Source organism: Crotalus tigris, unplaced genomic scaffold, assembly GCF_016545835.1.
Source record: "Crotalus tigris isolate CLP2741 ecotype Arizona unplaced genomic scaffold, ASM1654583v1 scf7180000018818.712119, whole genome shotgun sequence".
NCBI lineage: Eukaryota > Metazoa > Chordata > Lepidosauria > Squamata > Viperidae > Crotalus > Crotalus tigris.
The window spans coordinates 618,903-639,790 of NW_024097211.1; the positions used below are offsets into that span (position 1 = coordinate 618,903).

Consider the following 20,888-nt stretch of genomic DNA (forward strand, 5'->3'; position numbering starts at 1 on the left):
TTATTTCATCTAGGAAGCTTGTGGTATGAGGTTTCTCCTTTAAAATGAACATTTCTCTGCTCTTAGAAGCTAAGATTCAAGAAATCTAAGGACCCTGTGGAAAGTATTTCATGGACCATGGGGCTGCAGCCAAAATGGGTGTTTTAAATTTTAAAACAGTTATTTTAATTTTAGCTGTCCAAGTGCTAATATTTATTTAATTGGTGCCAATGTGATATTTCTTCCATTTAGTTTAAGCACTGAAATTTCCATATGGAATGCATCTAGCCTAATACTCTTCTTCAGATTTTAGTAATTCTTTGACATGCTAAAATTGGATGCAATGTTAAAGAACTCTTGCAATATTTAAACCACTATTATAAACACATAAAAATGGACTGATGTTCTTATGAACTTCCTATACAATCTCACAGACTAAAAACAGACATATTTTATATACGGGAAAACTGCAGACATGGGAACAAGTTTTGTAACTTGTCAATTACTTGCCAATTACTTTTCTTTCTTGTTTTACAAAGCAAGTGCACTGACACATAGTCTACAGTAGTGGCCAAAATTGTGGAAACCTTTTGGGAAAAGTGTACAGTAGAAATGCCACCTTTGGTTAAGTTTCCACCAATTTTTCTTCTAATTTCTTTATAACTGTAGCCTTGTTTACTTAATAATACTATTTTACATCGCTTTCTGGGCAACCAGTCAACTCTTTGCACCATTACTTTAATTTTATTACGTTTTACAAGCTCACTAAATGAAAGAACACAAAAAATCCCAAACAACTTGATAGTGATTACCTAACACACTGACAAATGTTCTCCTCTCAGCTTCAACACATGACATCAATAACTGAATCCTACTGTGATCTGATTGGCTCATTGCCAAAACAAGATGACACATGATTGGCTCTCTAAACACTCATGCTCATTGGCTACAATCAGATAAAGGAAAACTACCGATATCAACCTAAGCAAGTTGTGCTTCCTTTTTCTGGTTATTTGGCTATAACCTTTCATAGAATACAGTACAGATAATTGAACAAAGTTTGTTGCATTACATTCTTGATTAAATTATCTTTCCATTGATATATAATTTTATGGTACTACTTCAAAAAAAGTCGTGTTATTAGCCATCAAACCTCAAAAATACATTTTTCCCAAAAGGTTTCCACAATTTTGGCCACTATTGTAAGCTTGTATTCTAGGAGGATCTGTTGCATCGGGAAAGATCTGTTCAAAGGAGATTTTCCTTTTTCTGCCCATCCATCCTCAGGATAGTCTGTAGGATGATTATGATGATTATGAGAATTTTGTTTCATTTTTTATGCTGACAGCATAAGCTGTTCACCCAATTCTATATATATATTGTTTATTAAGATACTTCATTGGTACTTCTTAATGTTCTTTTTCCTCAGAGTAGGCAATATTTTAATTCTAACAAAATGTTAACTTTTGGAACATCCTACTGGACTTCCACTGTTTTAACTATTATTTGTAGGGAAAAAAAATGGAGGCACCCAATGGAGACGTTGTGAGAGTCCATCTTCTCTCACTGACATTTGAAGCAGGCACAGGGAGAGCAATGATGCTGATGAGAATGGATCAACCCCTCAAGACGAGTTACTATTTCATAGTCAGGAAGAGCCACAGTGGCGATATTGAGACCCAACAGGCGAGAGATGACTGTTCGGAAATCTGCCAGCTGCAGGAGCAAAGGAAAACAAATAAGGTGAACTATATAGCTGCATGTCTACTCCCAAGCCAATATGCTGGTTTACAACAACCTACTTCTGAAATTCCTCTAAATATTCCTGTAATCTGGAAAGATGTCAGGAGTGGCTAGCAGATGAGCATCTTGAGTGGTATCACCAAACTGTAACTACACTGAACTCACCACAGAGCAAAATTAATGACTTTGTTTGTTTCTCGAGAATTCTCTAAATTACAGGAATTGAAGTCTAACTAGTGAAACCTAATCTAAGCACCTCAGTATGTGTTGTAATTAAGTGGCATATTCTAGTACCTCTGTAGGTGATGAGCTACGCATTCTGAGTTTCACAGCAATATACAGGTAGTCCTTGACTTAGAAGAGTTTATTTAGTGACCATTTGAAGTTAAAACGGCACTGCAAAAAGTGACTAATGCCCGGTTTTCACACTTACGACCATTGCAGCATCCCCATGGTCACGTGATCAAATTTCAGGTGCTTGGCAACTGACCCATATTTATGACGCTCGCAGTGTCCCAGGGTCATGTGATCCCCTTTTGCCACCTTTGGATAAGCAAAGTAAATGAGGAAGCCAGGTTCACTTAACAACCGTCTTACCAACTTAATAACTGCAGTGATTCACTTAACAGATAGGGCAAGAACAGTCATAACATGAGTAAAAATTCTTTGAACAACTGTCTCACTTAGCAACAGAAATTTTGGGCTCAATTGTGGTTGTAGGTTACCTGTAGTTGCTATTTATTTCTATATCTTCCAATCATTGTTGATTCCTGATAACTGCCTGAACTAATCCTAGCAATTTTCTTGGCAAGATTTTGCACTTGCTTCCTTCTTAAGCCTGAGAGAGAGAGATTGGCCCAAGGTCACCCAGCTGGCTTTGTGCCCAAGATGGAACTAGAACTTATGGTTTCCAAGTTTCTAGCCTGTGCCTTAATCACTCTATCAAACTGGCTCACATATATATTTACTCACCTGTAAAAAGAAATTATTTTCTCAAAAATTGCTACCCAAGAGAATAAAAATAAAAAACCCTAAGTGTTAATGTTGCTGAAATCTTTAAATTATTATATTCGGTACTTCAATGCTGGTTTTCAGTTTTATATGCTAAAAAGCAACCAACATAAATTCAACAAATCAATCAGTAAATGTTTTGGAACCCTTCTTCATGACACTTTGTAAACAAAAAACAAAAAAACTATGGAAGAATGTCGCCCAAGAGAAGCACATTCTCCTTCTCCTGTCTGAAGTTGTGGTGCCTGGGCTTAGATTTAATATCTTCATTAAAGTCAGAGTGACATCAGGTAGATAAATGGATAAATGTTCAATTCAATCTACTTATTAATACAGGAATTAAGACAGGAAGAAGCTGAAAGTAATTGTTTTGTGGCAAACACTGGAGCATATTGTGATTTTTCAAAAAAAAATCAAAATAGAGGGGAAAATTTAAAGTTCTGTGTAATTTGCATTGCAGTCACATATTTAATATTACACACCTCACTGCATGATCTGAATTATCTTAAAATACATTCAGACCATCATTTGTGGTTCAGTGTGTTTGAAAGGTCACATGCCAAATGCTTACAATTATTGTTTGTTCTTTAGCCTTGTGCTATTAAAATAGATGACATTTGATGTAACAGATTGCAATATTTTTGTTTTTGAAAGAAAGGCAAGTTTTGAAAAGTAAGTTCATGTGGCATTATGAAGTAAAACTCTACCTATAAACATTACAGTTACATTCACACAGATCACCAGGCATGTCTGTTCCATAACTGGGCATTTGTGGCTCAAAGGTTCTCATTTGATCATTCTATATTGTTCCCAGAAAACATTTCTCTTGGGAATGTGGTAATGAAGACACCTATCGTGGATCTATGGGTCCTTCCCTTTAGGATGAAATTTCAAAAACATATTGGGCCTAAATTAGATTGTGCAAAAGTATAATAATGGCAAAGTAAGAGAAGATTTAAGAGGAAAACACTCTCTGTCACAGGTTCCGACTAATGAAGCACTTCAAAGAACTTTCAGGCATGTTTCCTAAAGTCTTTATTACAGAGCTACAAAATGGTGTACTGCATTGTTTGGCGACCCCCATGAAATGGTCGTTCGACCCCAAATGGGGTCGCGACCCACAGGTTGAGAACCACTGAACTAGGGCATGGAGAGTGTCAAAGCAAGAATATACAGTATTTGCAGCATTGACATCCTCCATGCCCTAGTTCAGTGGTTCTCAACCTGTCGGTCACGACCCCATTTGGGGTCGAATGACCATTTCATGGGGGTCCCCAAACAATGCAGTCTGCCATTTTCCCCCTTTTCCTTAGCTGTGCTACTCCCTTTTATTCTATTGCTTTTGAAAGCCAATAGAATAGACTCTCTTGAATAGAATCTAATTCTATTGGCTTTCAAAAGCCAATAGGAATTGTCCAGGCTGTCTCTGCCCTGCTGAGCCCGCCAAAAGTCTGCAAATGGTGCTGCAAGTTGTCTGCAGCGAAGGCGAGCTGTCTCGAAGCTTCCACCCCTCCCTGCTGAGCAACTACTAAAAATGTAAGTAATAGAGGGCCAGGGGTGGGAGGTGGGAGGCCAGTGGGCGCAGGGAGAGTTGCTAGCATGCGTGGGGCCCAGCAGGTGCCTTACCTCCCTTGGGCTGGGCCAGCTGGTGGCCCAGCCGGTGGTTGCCCTGCGCCGTCGCTGCCCCTTGCCAGCTACGCCTCGGCTGGCGCAGGGGGCAGCACCACGCGTGCGCGGCACTCCCGAGCAGGGAAAGACCTCGACTTACGACCAGTTGGGGTCACGGCATTAAAAAGGTTGAGAACCACTGCCCTAGTTTTTTGTTTTCTTAAAATAAGGACTTTTCCAATATAGACCACATAACAGAAGTGAGGAGAGATATACAGAACTTCTCAGTAATTCTTACTTGCACAAGTCTCCAAACAACAAAACACAGCTGACCCCATAGCACAAAGCTGACCCAGAATAACTGAAGCTGTGATTTGGTCAATATCGGTAGTGGAAAAGACCACTGGACTGCAACATTTTATTGCTATGTCTTAATTAAACATCTTGAAATATGCTCAAAAACCTGTAGGTGATATTCCATTCACATTTCTCTGTTGTACCTGGAGAGTCCCGCCTTAGGAAAAGTCCCATGAAGCTCCCTATATCAACCATAATGGTTTCACTGCAGATTTCTTTAACCTTCTGACATGCCAATGAATCCTATGGGTTGCACTAATGCTTTTGGGAATGCAATGATTCGTGTTCTTTTCAAGCCCCACTTGTTCCCCAGGTAACTGGCACTACACACTAGCATTCTCACATGGAATAATTAGATGAGGCTTTTACTGCCTATATCCTCTTCCTTGCTCTTTTCAATTGAAAGAGATCTTACAAAATTGCTTCAAAACCCAAACTGGCACGCTTTCCATCAGAATTACTGCAATTATTGCTCTACGTGGAGCTGCCAATGAAGGTCATTTCTTACAGGTGGTGCAGAATGCAGTGCTGTGAATGGCTATGAGTGTACATGGCACAGTAACACCAACTGCTAGGAAGTATTTTTGAACTGCCTTGGCCCCAGTGGATTTTGGGGTCCAATTCAAGATGTTGGCTATTACCCCTAAAGTCCTTCATGGCACAAGGCCATGTTATTTGTAAGGATTACCTATCTCCAATTACTTCTGCCTATCCCTGACAGGGCAGACATGCTCTGAATCCTTTCTATTGAATAGGCCCTGCCCTATGGAACACCTAACCCATCAATATTCAGGTGACCCCCCAACCCTATCACTCTTTCGTAGGGATTGAAAAGCTGGTTATCCCTCAAATAGTGCATCAAGATAATTGGTGAGCTTATCTTCAGGGACATGATTGTGTGGTATATGAATCACTCTGAATGCAAGATGTTTTTTTTTATTATTCTAGAATATTTATTATTCCTTGTAATAGATTGTTAGCTGCTCTGTGAGTGGGAAAATATCTAGACTGATGACTGGATAAAGATGGCAAATAACATTTTATTGGTGATCCTGGCAAATACCTGTTTCTCTCTTTTCATGACTTCTTCAAGAGTTGATTTAAGTGCTATTGCTTCTGTAGTCACAGACTCCAGCAAGTGTTTAGCCTTTTCTTTATCTTCCTTTGCTGCACGTTCTGTAACATGTAACTCACACTTGACAGAGGTTAATTGCTTCTCGGCTTTGGTCTTCATCTTTTCCAGTTTCTCTTGTAATTTGCTTAGTTCTTCTATGGTTTTGTCTTGCTCCAGTGCTTTGATCTGAACACAAAATCCAAAGAAGAAAACATGCAAGTGGTCTAAGGGAAATATCATGTAAGATGGCAAGAAGCATTTCACTTTTCCCTGAGCCTCAACTACCCAAATAAGGCTCACTTGCAGGAGGAGTAGTGCACACTGGAAGTTGTGTCAAGTATGGGCTATCTCCTAAATTTCAGGTTCTTGAAGAAGGCACATGGCTAATCAATTCAAAATTGCTTTCTACTGTGGAGAAATTGGTATAGATGATGATAACGATGATGATAATGATAACAATAACAACAACAACAACAACGATGATGATATTGGAATGGAAGTCATCTAATCCAACCCCCTGCTCAGGCAGGAAACCCTATACCATTTCAGACAATGGCTGCCCAGTCTCTTCTTAAAAACTTCCAGATATTATGAAGTTAAATGCAAATCCATTCACTTTTATCCATACCCCTCTAAATATGGTTTTAACCACACTATTGCAGGCATGTCAAACTCGCGATGTCATGTGACATCGTGTGACATATCACGACTTTTTCCCTATTGCTGGCAATGGGTGGGCACGGTTTTGTCATGACGCATCCGGCCCACGGGCTGGCATTTTGACATGCCTGCACTATTGGCTTTATTACCCACCTTCAGTTCATTCATGTCAGCAAGCTTAACTTTCAGATCTGTGTTGGTTTCTCTCGCCAAAGAAAGTTCATTCTGCAGTCTCTCTGTTTTCTTTTGTAACTTTCTGAGCGTGAGATTGGCCTCGTCCCTTTCTACTGCCAGGGCTGTGCGCACTTGCTTCTCTTCTTCCAGCTGGATGATCTTCTGACGCAAAAGTTTCACATGCAGTTCTTTGTTCTCAAGTTGCTCTTTCTGAGCTTTTACCTACATTTCCAAATTAAAAAAAAGTCACCTGTGATAGTAAATATTTGTTTATTTATTATGGTTTAGTTCTATTCTTTCTCCAGGGAAAAAGCGGAGCCTACTTCTTCCCCTCTCCTTACTTTGATGGGATTTGAGTGAGACTTAAATGAATACTACGCCAGCCCTAGTTTGATATTACAATATTGTAAAAAATGAACCAAGCATTAATACCTCTGCTGTTTAGATATTTTTCTCACCTTCCTCTGCAAGTTTCGGACCATGATCTTATTGTCAGTCAATGTGCCTCTTTCCAGCTTGATCAACTGCTCTGCACGAGCCAGCACTGCATCCAACCTCATGTCAAATCCAATCTCCACTGCTATGCTGTCCAGGTTCATCTTTTCAGAGAGCAGATCCAGAAACTTAAGATACTTTGGAAAGAAAATATGAGGAGAAAGGCATCCAGTTTGCTCAGAACAAAGCTTGCATTCTTAGCCTCTTACAACTGCTTTAACAGAAATAAAGATTTATTAATGCAATAAAAATGTTACATTTTTATTGTTTCGTGTTTTCTTGCCTATTAAAAGGCATATATTTTCAGACATTTGCAAATAATCCAATATGGCTCAAAGGAGTTGCATTTAATCTATCATGTGAAAACTATTTTAATTAATTCATGCTTTCTAAAAGAGTTTTATGGCCAAGACTAAAGAAACCAACACATGTAAGTCTGTTTGATTCTTTTTAATTACAGTGGGCTGGACCCAAAAAAAGATTCTCTTTTCTCTCCATATTCATTCTGTCTCGTTCTTGTCCATGTCTTCAGACTTTAAAAGAGAACACCATCTAATAAAACTGGAGCAGGCAGCCCACCAGAGAATGCCAATATTTAATCTGCATTAAGTGCAGCATACAAGCTATGCCCCATTGCAAAAGTTTTTGTTTTTGTAAAGTTCTGAATATAGATATCACAGTTTTCCAAATCTGTGTCACTGTGACTTCCTAAAAGTCACAACAGGGCTTCTTTTAGCTTCCAGTAGATTTCTGGGTACAACTTAAAGCACTGGTTTAGCACATAAAGTCCTTTCTTGCTAAGCTCCCAGTATTTTCAAACAACTTTGTCCCATCAGAACCCACCACCCAGTACATTTATCTCAAGAGAATCTGTTTTCATTTTCCTGAAGTTGGGATAGGAGGGCTGAAACCATGAAATTGTCTTCCTCAAGGATGGGTCTTATTCTGTGGAATAGCTTCCCTCCAGAGGTTAAGCCTTTGAGCTTTACAGAAACTGGTCAGAACAAAGCTTTTCTGAAGAGCATTTGGCACTGTCTATTTATCTTTTGACTATCCAGGTAATATTGTTTTTGTATATTGTTGTATGGTTTGCATTTTTATGCTGTCAATGGCTTGGAATCATTAAGGATTATGGCAGTATACAGGTAGTCCTTGACTTAGGCCATATACTAAGAGACCATTTGAAATTAAACTCCTGCTCAGAGTTATAGCCACTGCAATGTCCCCACAGTCACACAAACAAAATTTGGTTGCTTGGTATTCTCCAGCATGATGAGTGTAGAATCCACTGGATGGTAATTTCAGCCTTCCTGCTCAGAAGAGACTAGGTCAGAACTTTGGCCACGCCTCCCTCTGGGTGTGTCTTCCCAGTTTTGACTTAGTCTCAGGCTCAGTAGGGCTAGGCTAGGCTAGGTTAATTGCTTTCTAATTGAATCTAATTGAATCTAATTGACTTTAATCTTATTTGGATATATTTAAATTGTGTTGTTTTTCATTTGGGACTCAATTGGCAAAATTGAATGTTGAAATTTGACTTAGGTCTTCTGGCCTCAAGCCTAACAGGCTCCTGTGGAGAAGGCTGCAGGCCGTTTTCAGGTGGGGGCTTTCAGCTCCAAATAAGCAGATCAGCGGGGGAGCGGACCAGCCGACCAGCTGACTTTCAGTGATTGGAGTCTTCAGAGACTCAGGCAATTCAGAGGCTTCCCTTTTGGCTTCGATGATACGAGGCTTCTCTTGGCTTCAGAATTTGCATCGCAGCGGAGGTGGTGCGCCTAACAGCAAGTGCCTCTCAGGGGGAAAGTGCTTTGATTATATTGACTGTGGCTTTAAAGTCTGTTTCTGACAGGGGGTTTCAATTCCCTCCTACTCTCCTCTTTGGCATGATCGTTTTTCTTCGGAGGCACTAAACAGGCGCGGTTGCCATTTTAACCACATGCTTTGGGGGCGGCCGCCATATTGAATGGGTTATCAACAACGGCCACCATTTTGAGAGTGTCTTTAGGCAGTCGCTATTTTGAGTGTGTCATTGAGCATGGAAGCCATTTTGAGGGACCTCGTGTTCCTTGCTAATGTACTGAGGCCTGCCTTTTATCACCACTGGTCTGCCTTGTCAGTCCTTTCACCGGGGGAAGTTTCAGTGTGTCATCAGGAGAATCACAGGGCTGATTCCTGATCTGTATTGTGTGTTATTATTCTAACTACTCACTGTGTTCTATCACATATCCTTGTTTCTGGGGTGAGTTGAGCAAAGGGGAATTTATTTTAACTCCACCTGTTACAATTAGTGTGTGGCATTTGTCACAGGCCTAGACAGGCAGTTCTAGGGAGCTGTCTGGCTGTCCTTTGCCATTGCTGTTGTGCAGAGCGAGGATTGTTTTCCATCTCTGTCAACTAAATCTGCATGTTTGGGTTCCCCCCACTTCTGGATATCTCCTACCCGGATTATCTAGACTGCAATGGTAGACAGTTCCTCGCCCCAGCATCACAGGGCTCTGGTATTCCCCCGGCACAAACAAAGCGCAGATCTACTGATTTGGACACGGGGGGAAAGAAAAAGGCCAAGACAAAACACATTTCTACTAAAGAGCCCTCAAAGTCAGCCAAGCGAAAGGCCTCAAGGAGACATCTGGCGAGACATCTTCTCTCCAAAGCCCAAAGGCTCATGTCCAGTGAAGCTGAAGTGGTTTTCCCCCATTCCATTGGACACTTCTCCATTTGAGCCTCCATTTGCACCTTCTCATGATGTCCCAAGGGCTTGGTCTCCTCAGGGGGAAACTGAGCAGGTTGGTCCCCCTCGCTCCTCTCCTCATCTACTCATCAAGGCCCTGAGGCCACATTTATTCCAGCTGAGGCTGGTGCTAGTTCTATGGAACAAAGGGATATGTGGTCAGATCAGTTTCAGACCTTCATGCACAATGCGTTTATGCAATTCATGTCTTCTAGGGGACAACGACCATCACCACCTCCTTCTACACCTCCTTCTCAAGCGGGACATACCACAGTCCCCGGTTCAGGCATTTCTGAGACTTCTTCCCAGCTAGGGGAGGAGGGATCTGTTGACCTGGAGATAGCTGACATGTCCATGTCAGAGGATGAGGAGGCAGCGCCCGAACAGGAGCCAACTTTGGGGCTTTTTGACCCTTCTCTTTTCAGGTCTCTACTGATAAAGGCCGTTACCACCGTCAACCTCACTTCGGTACAGGAGGAGAAACCTTCTACCTCCACCAATCAGGAGTCTAACCCTTTGTTCGCTGAACAGGTTGTGGAGGACAAGCAGATTCCTTATCCACAGGTTTTCCGTACTATAGTGGAGAAACAGTGGTCATCCCTGGCCACTCTGCCTTCTCCTAATAGTACAGAGAAGAAACTGTTCAATGTTTCTTCTTCATTTGCTTCCCTCTTGGAGGTGCCTTCTGTAGATACTCCCTTGACTTCTTTGTTTTCCACATCTGCTATTCCAGGGGATATGGCTGAGGCCCTGAAAGCGGAGGACAAGAAGTTTGAACTTTCTTTCCGCCGAGCGCACCAGGCTTTGGCATGGGCGATCAAGGCCGCGACTTCATCCTCTTTCTTTGCCAGAGCATCAATCATGTGGCTTCGCAAACTGCAGGCAATTGTTCCACCGGATCAGGTTCGGACACATCAGACACTAGGGAAGCTAGTGGCTGCTTCAGAGCACGTGGCAGACGCTTCTCTTCATTCGACCAGGTACTCTGCCAGATCCATTGCAGCCACGGTTGCCTCTTGTAGATTACTATGGCTGAAACAGTGGAGAACAGATTTGAAATCAAAGTGGCATCTGTCCACGTCCAAATATAGCAGTACACAGTTGTTCGGGCCAATCCTCGAACCGCACATTATTGAGGGCAAGGATAAACACAAGATTTTGGCTCATCCCTCCAAACGATCGGATAGGCGGCCCCAGCAGGAGTTCCGTAGGCAGACCTTCCATCCCAGTGGTTCCTGGGAATGGAGGCAGCCCTTTTGGGTAGGGCAGTCCTGGGATTGGTCAAGAGGCTCGTGATCCATTCCCCCCAGGCAGGATCGTCCACAGGACCGCCAGAGCATGGGAGCCAAGGGCCAATTCCAATCCAAACACCCCTTCTGGGGATCGGGTGGCCGCCCGTACAGGCGGTCCAAGTGATGCCAAGGAGGACTCTCCCATCGGGGGTCGCCTGGCGCTGTTCAGCGACATTTGGGAGATGACCACCACCGACTCTTGGGTCAGGGAAACTGTCAAGTACGGTCTCACCCTAGAGTTCTACTCTCTTCCCCAGAATTGGCCGCACTTTCAGTTAGGAGTGATTTGTGCACTTTTTTCAAGGATAGGGTGGTCCTCAGATTGGACCCTTCCTTCATTCCAAAGGTCAATACCTTGTTTCACAGGTCCCAAGACTTAATTCTTCCAAATTTCTGTCCAAATCCTTCACACAGTCTAGAACGACAGTGGCATAAATTGGATGTGCGCAGGGCTCTGCGTCATTACGTCAAGCGAACCTCGGCATTTCGCAAGTCGGAGGCCTTGTTCGTGTGCTTTCAACCCTCTGCCATGGGTCAGAAGGTTTCATCTTCAACCATTGGTAGGTGGATAAGGGCATGCATTGCTTGGGCCTATCTTTCTCAGTCACTTCCAGTTCCTGCACACATCACGGCTCACTCGACGTGCAGCGCAGCTACGTCAGCGGCTTGGTCCACACAAGCTTCGGTCGAGGAGATTTGTAGGGCAGCGACGTGGTCCTCCCCTTCCTCATTTGTCAGGCATTATAGGATAGACCAGTTTGCAGCAGCAGACGTCATGTTTGGCAGACGGGTCCTACAACAGGTTGTTTCTTCTCAAGGGACACAAGCCTAGACTTTCTCCCCCATAGGGACATGAGCAGCTTTGGTATGTCCCATCCGGTGGATTCTACACTCATCATGCTGGAGAAGGGGTGTTGTCTTACCTGAACGTCTTTTCTCTGCATGATGATGTAGAATCCACACCCTCCCGTTAGGGTAGTCTAGGCAAGTGTCACGATGATTGGAGCCATTGCGCCGGACTTCGTCAGGGATGCTTTGCCTCGTCAAAACTGGGAAGACACACCCAGAGGGAGGCATGGCCAAAGTTCTGACCTAGTCTCTTCTGAGCAGGAAGGCTGAAATTACCATCCAGTGGAATCTACATCATCATGCTGAGAAAAGGCGTTCAGGTAAGACAACATCCCATCTGCCTGTCCTTATGCCCAACTTCAGGGATGCTACTATCTTCTCCTCATCCTACCCTCTAGGTCCCCCAGGCCTTACATCTGCTTCCCCCTCCACTGGGTCCTTCACTTCATCCCTACTCTCATCATAACTCGGTCATTTATGTTTTCCATAGATCTCCTTTGGGAAGCAGCCATTCCATTGAACAGCATTCCAACACGGAGGCCTCATAATGCTGTGCTGGAAGTGGACACCATTTTGGGAGAGGCCACAATGAAAACAATGAGTGACCACAACGTGGCCACTCCAAAATGGTGCTCACTCCCAGGACAGCATTATGGGACCTCCGTGTTGGAATGCTGTGCAATGGAATGGCTGCTTCCCAAAGGAGATCTATGGAAAACATAAGTGACCGAGTTATGATGAGAGTAGGGATGAAGTGAAGGACCCAGTGGAGGGGGAAGCAGATGTAAGGCCTACTATATAAAGCAGGGGTGTCAAACTCATAACGTCACGTGACGTGTCGCAACATATCGTGACTTTTTTCCCATTGCCAGCAATGGGGTGGGTGTAGTTTCGGCATGATGCATCCAGCCTGCAGGCCGACAGTTTGAAACCCCTGATATAGGGAGTATGAGAGAACAGACTGCCTACAAAATGGCCAGCACCTGTGCTGCTGTTGCCTATTCCAATTAAGGCTCTACCTAGCCAGCATAGCAACTGTTGACTATAAAAGCTGAGCATGAAAGCAGCTGGGACTGGACTACTACTATAAGGAGTAGTACTGGAGAAGCAATAGCTGGAGATGTAGAAGTGGTGGGCAAAAGTGGAACAAAGAGCAGTTAATACTGGCCTGTGAGTACCAGCCTGTGAGTGCTTGTGCGGATATTGTTTAGGGCCTGTATTGTTGGGTTGGCTCTCTGGTGTTGTGGAGCCCACTGAATTGGGTAAGCATAAACCCATGACAGGGAGATTGAGGGGCAGAGAGTTCCTGGGTGTGATGTTCATTTCAGCATTTTGTTGGAAACTGGAAAATAATGCTGTAAACTAGCCACAACTCATTATGACTTGTGGTTATGTGACTTTGAATGCCACAACCATTCATAAAGCTGATCTGCACTATAGGCAGTTATGGGGGGGGTAGCCCAACTATTTAGGTTGGTTGGGGGTCTTTATGGGCTGTTAAAGCACCCATTTTGTGGTCATTGTAACTTTGAGCATTTGTAAAATGACTGGTTGTTAAGTGAGGGCTATCCCTTCTTGACTCTATCAAGAAAACTGAGTGGACATCTCCAGGAAGTCAGCAGGAATTAAGCTTAATGAAAGAAGCACAATTTTTAAAAAAAACATTTAAGGTACCACAAAACTCTTGTGTTCCAAATGCTATAATGGTTGTATCTCTGGAATTCTTCCATTCTCACTCAGCAAACAAATGAAAACAGTAAAGGTACTAATGTTTTCTAAAGGACACAAAAAAAATAACTCTTCTTAAAGAGATGCATGCACCCGGATGGTATACATAGTTTGTGAAGTATGCATGTGTTCTAATCTTTAGGTCTGATCCATAACATCTATATTCACAGGATGGAAGACCATGGCTTGACACAATTTTTATAGCTACCTTGCTGGCCCTGTAGTGTCCTAAGGAAGGGGATGAGACACTGGGCCTCCCAAAGAGTCAATGCCTATTGGAGAGATGAATATTTCCAAGGCTTTCTCTGATAAGCGAAAGTAATGATTCTTGCCAGTTGTATCAAAAGCTACATCATGAAACTTCATTATAGTCAGGCTTGGACAGTGCACTCAGAACAGGCACATTTCTATCTAACCTACCACATTGGTCTTCTGTGAGAAGGACAGAAAAATGTGCATTTGCTGTGCTCCATTAAGAAGGCACTCAAGTACATAAATAATAGGGTTTGAGACAAAAAGAGGCAAACTATTCCAAGCTTTTTTGCTAGGGCAAAATTCTTTTATCCATACATTATATCAACCCACTTAGGATCGTTCAACAGAATGAGCAAAGAAACAATTGCTTCTTTAAGTCATTGGAGGCTTTATTTGCCTCCAATGACTTAGATCCAAACTGGCCGTAAGCTGTGTCACTGTAGTTTGATCATTGTAAAACTAAAGAAGAAAATTGCAGAAAACGGAATCAATGAAATTTTGACATACTCAAAGTTGGGATCAGGTTTATATGCTGAAGTTAGGCAAAAAAGCCCTTATTGATAAGGGAAGATACGTAAAAAAAAAGTTAAAAAAATCCTAACTGAACAAATATTTTATCTTTTGCAAGGGTCCCATGAAACTCATGGACTTTCTTTAAGTTTCAATAATATAATTAGCTGAATGAGACCTACTTTGGATTCTGTTATTCAATTTCTGGTAAAGAGCTGTTTTCTCAGTAACATTTTATTTTCATTTAAAATATATTAAGTTCCCCTGATATATTCTCTCTAGTGCTGGCAACTTCCAGAAAAATTTACCTGGAATATTAATCCCAAAACAGATTGCCTTTTGGGGTCTAAAGCTGGCACTGAAAAATCTTTCAGTAAATTATCTCTACAAGATCCAAGATTATTTTCTTAGATATTTTCTCTGCTTGTTACTTACCATACTGCCTATGACTTCAGTTTTGTAGTGCTTTATGATATAGTCAAAGAACCCTGAATGGATATGTACACGTTTTATGTTCAAATCACCATCCTGAACATACTGAAAAATGATTGTTCCAACAAATTTTACTAATGTGAATACATCTATTGTATACCAATGTAATGGGATCATACATTTATTTTTGGTAAAATCAGGACTACATCATTAAACTAAGCTTTCTCTGCCTTGCCTTGTACCCTTCCTATAAACATAAGATATTACTTGTTGTTTCTCATGTTTCCAAGCATCTCGCATCACATCTCCAGACACCAGCTCTCCTTCTAGACGCATCAACTGATCATGAAGCATTTCTGATTTATTTTCTGATTTTTTGGCTCTTTGCAACACCTCCTGGTGCAACATTGTCTGAGTCTCCAGCGTCTCAGTAAGTTTGCTTATTTGGGCTTCAAGCTGGGATACCATCTGGGAAACAAAAGGAAACTTAAATCAGAGACTGAGGATGAAACTAATCTGTGGCACAAGAAAAATCACCAATTATAAGGAGCAGTAAAATGCTACTCAACAAACAGGAAAAACATGAACACTTAATCAGAAGGACTTAATGTACTGAAATAAACAGTTACCACAGCGTAGCATATATGGACTATGGTCAAATTCACAAAACTCACCTAGCTACAATTTCTTACCCTGGATCAGTTGAAAAAAAAAACACTTTCTTCATTGGTTGAAGTCATATAATATCATACAAAGCTATACATTGTAGCTTATGAACTGCAAAAGCTAGATTCACACAATATGCTAAGCCAATTGCAAACAAACCACAATTAGAGCAACCTGTGAAGCAGACATTATATTCATATGCACCTTGAAAATTCAAATATATATTCTGCTAATGAAAATAGCTCAATACATACTCACTTAAAGTTTATTGATAAATAATGGTATAAACCTGCCAGATAACCATTGTTACACTAATGCAAGAATATTTACAGGTATGCCAGAATCTGATATTTATTTACATTAAACAACTTTTTTCTTTCTTTCTGTTCAATTATGTCTGATTCTTGGAGAATGCCTGGACAAGTCCCCACACTTTTCTTGGCAAGATTTGAGAAGAAGTTTGCTATGACCTCCTTCCTAGAGCTGAGAAAAAGTGACTAGAGGGACTAGAATCCTGTTTTCATAATCTCCTGTTTTCTAGCCTGTTGCCCTAACACTAGACAAAACTGGATCTCAGAGCAATATTTATTCCAATTATTAAGCTTCCAGTTATGGAAAATTGAGAAATTAATGCAATGTTAGTTTTTGGTGTATAGTGCTTCCCTTGTAATGTCCCATGCTTTCATTTAATTCTTGAAAATTCTATAAAATTCAGATAAAACCCTTGCCGGTACCACAGCATTTTTTTAGGAACTATTTGCTCCGAATGGCTGATGCAGTTCGATTTTGGATAAATACCATCTCTTTCTGTATATGAGCATGGAAAATCTTTTTTTAAAAAAAATTATTTCAAAAGACACTGCATATAAAAGTACAGAGGTTTCCTAAATGAATGAATGATAAGAAGATGGGTAGGAAAATAGGACACAAGTGAAGGTGAGATTCCAAGCTCTACTGTCTATACTAGGACCTGGAATAAAGACATACTGTACATAGGTCTCCTAGGGCTTTCCTTCAAAGTTATTATGTAAGAAGTCAATAAGACCATATTCTGATCAATGCCCACATCCAGAATCAAGGGTATGGCTATTGAATACATTGGCGTAATACCTTCTAAGACAGGGGTGTCAAACTGCCGGCCCATGGGCCGGATGCATCATAGCGAAACTGTGCCCACCCCATTGCCGGGAATGGCAAAAAAGTCGCAATACATCATGACACGTCACATGACGTTGCGAGTTTGACACCCCCATTCTAAGATATAAGGCAAACATTTACTTTCTATAGCTATGTAGGATTGAATCTCAATCAGTTGAAATGTAGTAAAACATTTTAAAATTAAGGTTGACATGGTTGTGATGCTACAGATTTTAAGCCAACAGAAGGTAATAAATAAAACCTAATCTAGTGCAGTCATAGCCAAAACCAAAACAAATCCCATTACCCAAAACCATAGAAACAATAACATCTGTCTTAAATATGCTTTATTACTTGTATGAAGCTTCCATAAATCTCCAAATGGATAAAATAAACATTGTTGGATTCTATTCATAAGATTGTTCAAAATTAATTGTATTTCTCTGCGGAACTTTATAGCTTATTTTTTTTGTTCCTATTCAGTCCCTCACCCCCTCCCTTGAAAGCTTTTTAAATAGTTACCCTGACTAGCAAATGCAGACCTTGTGTCTACAAGCTGGCCTCATTTTTGCTAGCCTTTATGCAGGCAGTGTTCACTAAAAGCTTCAGCATTTAAAATTACAAAATCTCAGATACAGATAGATAACGTTACTCAGGATGAGACCCCAAGAAAAAGGCTGTATGGTGATGTTATGAAATGTATGAACAGCAGTACAGACAAGCAAATGGAAGAACTGCAGCTAAGAACACCAGCTAAACCTTAGGCACACATCAACCAGCTTCTAAACCTTGGTTTCTCCAGATGTGTTAGGTGAGAGCTCTCATTCTTCCCTGCCAGCACAGATGGAACCATCTGTGGAATTCCAGACCCAAAAAGATGAACGAGATCATTTGTTCTCAGCAAGAAAAAAAAATGGGCAAAGGAAAGAGAAGAGAAAAGCCTGCCAATTCTCTACCAAGATGCATAAGCTCCCCACACAGCTGAAAGCATACCAAAAGGACTTCAGATGCCCTGCAGTATATTTATAGCTATTAAAACTGCAATGATTCTTTAGCTTGAGATAAGAGAACTTGTTTTCAACAAAGATACTCATTTCCCAGATGTTCAGCAAGGATAATAGTCCAGGCAAAGGAACAATCCATGCAAGTTTTCATTTTAACTCTCTAAGTACACTGTGCACCGTAACATTTCTTCAGTAATAAGATTGAAAGGAACTCGAAACAGATGGCTATCGTAAGTTAGTTCCGACCAAACAAAGTGAAGAACAAATAATTTAAAGACATTTTGTCCAAGGGATAGAAATGGTTAGCTATAGCACAAACATTACATTGTATTTCCCTTTTGCAAACCATCAGCAAAAGTAAGTCTTGCAAGATGCTGAAGCATAGCCAGGTACACGAAATAATTTAATAACAATACGTTTTTATACACAATGATATACATAGGCATGTATATGGTGCGTGCGTGTGTGTGTGTGTGTGTGTGTGTTCATATACCACATGTAGATGATATTTCTCTGTGTTAAAAAAATCCATACATGGTTTTGCTGCATACTTTTCTAGATTCAGTAAGCCAGGAGTTCAGTAAGTCTAAGCTCACTAAATTTGTGAATACGTCCAAACTAACCATGTAGAACACAATGTTCTTTCCTCCTGAGGAATAATAGTACAACATGCTCAAGTCCCTTCTACTGTTGTATAATAGTCTGAGTTCCTGAGCTCCAAATTCAAGCTCTCCTTGGTGGTGGACATCATTCCGGAACAATGTAAATAGGACATTCATCTTTTTCAAATCTATTCTGTGGTAAGAATGTGTTACAGATTTTCAGCAAATGCATTTGACTTTTTTTCCCCCACCTTTGATTTTATGAAAAACTGCAATTTCCTTTTGCCCGTTATAGTACCCTTAAACATTTCTGCCAAATGTATTCAGGTACAGGTGGAGCACTTAACCCCATTGTCAATCCTAGCAATGTGCTCTTCTTTCACTAATGAAGCCCCAAACCCTCTTTCTGTTGTAACCAAGGCATCCATTCTTCTTCCCATGGGGATGTCACCTCAATGTGTTTTCTTTCTATAATACGATGTCAAGTGTGTCCTGTTATCAGTGTAAAGGGATTACATTAGCAGCTTGCTGAATTTGAAAGGTTCCATAAGTTTTATCATCCTTTGCATTTCTAACAATACTCTTTGTCACAAGCGGTAGCATAACTAGGATATTTGGTATGATTATTTTTCATCTTTCTGCTATAGGCTGCTTAAAGCCATTGGGAGAGGAGTGGCATAAAAATGTCAGAAATGAAGAGAGAATACTGAAAGCTTTTACAACATTTCCGCTTTACCCTGATCCTGTCCATATGTGCTTGGACTGTAACTCGCAGGATTCTGGTTGGGAATTGTGGGAGTTAAGAGTCCCAAGACAGGCGGCCAAAAGCAGGTTGGCGTAAAGTATTTCTGCCTCTCTCTCCCAACCATACATGTGTATTTCTCTGCAACTGAGTATTTTCAGGACTATTCAGGAAATAGCTGTGATATTGCAGCATAGAAAATTGAGCCAACTCATTGCAATAAATCAGAGGCAACTGTTTACTAAACATCAAGCACTCAACTTTATATCCTGAAAGTTTAGTGGCCCTTTTTACTGCACTAATAGCTATACTAAGTTTCCTGACCACAAGCTTGGATTATTTAATTGGAAGTTTACTTGTTAAGGAATTTTTTTTAAAAAAAAAAAAGCATTTTATAGCACATTTGGATTATCCAAAGTTACTTAAACTACAATTGGGTCATCATACAGAAAACCAAGACATTTAAAAAGTGTCCATGAGCAACCTCTACTGGATCTGTGACATAATGTATCCTCAATGCAGAGGAAACTAGACTGTATTGAGAGGCATTTGAGGCATCCTGAAATAGTCCTTGACCTATGACCACAATTGAGTCCAAAGGTTCCGTTGCTAAGTGAGACATTTGTTAAGTGAATTTTGCCCCATTTTATGATAGTTCTTGCCACAGTTGTTAAGTTGTTGTTCAGTGAATTACTGAAGTTGTTAAGTTAGTAACATAGTTGTTAAGTGAATCTGGTTTCCCCATTGATTTTGCTTGTCAGAAGATTGCAAAAGAGGATCACATGACCCCAGGGCATGGCCACTGTCATAAATATGAGCCAGTTGCCAAGCATCTGAGTTTTGATCACATGACCATGAGGATGCTGCAATGGACATAAGTCACTTTTTTCAATGCTATTATTGTAACCTCAAATGGTCACTAAATGAACTGTTGGTAAGTGGAGGATTACCTGTACTAATTTCGCCTGTAAAGAAATATAATCCAAGCAAATGCATTTATAAAAAGACTGTGTCAACAAATGTGGAGCTGGATTTATTATCCCAGGGGTATCTCAACAGTTGATTAAAAAATACCTGCAAGAGATATTTAAATCAGGCCTGTTCTTTGTCATTGCTACTTACTCATAGGACGTTCATGTTCAAGCAGAATATTTGACCAGAGTGGCTGGAAATCTTTTGGGTTATAGCCCCAGCACACAGGACTGTACTAGATTAAAGCTGTTTATTATATACCAAAGGGCTCTATTTTATTCTCATGCAGTTTAAAATCTGACCCCGAAAGAAGGGTCGGTTTGTTGGTGAGCACTACCACCCAGATTATTTTTCCTTTTCTTCAGAATTAGGTAAGACTACCTTAATGCTGAATCAATCATCTTCTAGAATTGATCATGAAGTAGAAGACCTATAAAGTATACAATCCAACCAAGATAAAATGGTCCCTTCGGAAAGGATGGTTTTCACCCTTTGTTAAAAGGTCGAGTTTCTCATTTTAGGATACTGCTAGATTTGGCTCTAAGTTTAGATGCTCCAACAGCTCCTACTCTACCATTTATTACCAGAGGAAAAGATAATAAAAGGCTTTCCCTCAAATTATATTACCTCTGGATAGGGAAGGTGGTTTTAAGAGTTAATGTTAATAAACATTAGAAGGGAATGGGAGGAACACACAGCCGCAAACATCGCTGCTCAAAACATGAACACTCAATTCATGTTTTATTTCCTTTTTCCTTCCTTCTTCCACCTCATATTTTTTATCAATTGTATTTTATTCTTACTCTTTTTGTTGAAAGGCAAGGAGGGAA

General features: G+C 40.8%; 1 protein-coding gene across 3 annotated transcripts in view; it reads right to left on the reverse strand.

Annotated features, from left to right (window-relative positions):
- Positions 1-1,065: 1,065 nt before the first annotated feature.
- CCDC170 (coiled-coil domain containing 170) overlaps positions 1,066-20,888 on the reverse strand; it is a 60,656-nt gene continuing 40,833 nt past the window's right edge. For all 3 annotated transcript variants that reach the window (XM_039356329.1, XM_039356328.1, XM_039356330.1), the window contains exons 7-11: positions 15,203-15,403; positions 7,105-7,278; positions 6,626-6,868; positions 5,762-5,998; positions 1,066-1,695 (exon numbers count right to left, since the gene is read on the reverse strand). In XM_039356329.1, coding sequence (XP_039212263.1) covers positions 1,543-1,695; positions 5,762-5,998; positions 6,626-6,868; positions 7,105-7,278; positions 15,203-15,403 — 1,008 coding nt within the window. In that variant the 3' untranslated portion in view covers positions 1,066-1,542. The remainder of the gene's footprint in view (positions 1,696-5,761; positions 5,999-6,625; positions 6,869-7,104; positions 7,279-15,202; positions 15,404-20,888) is intronic.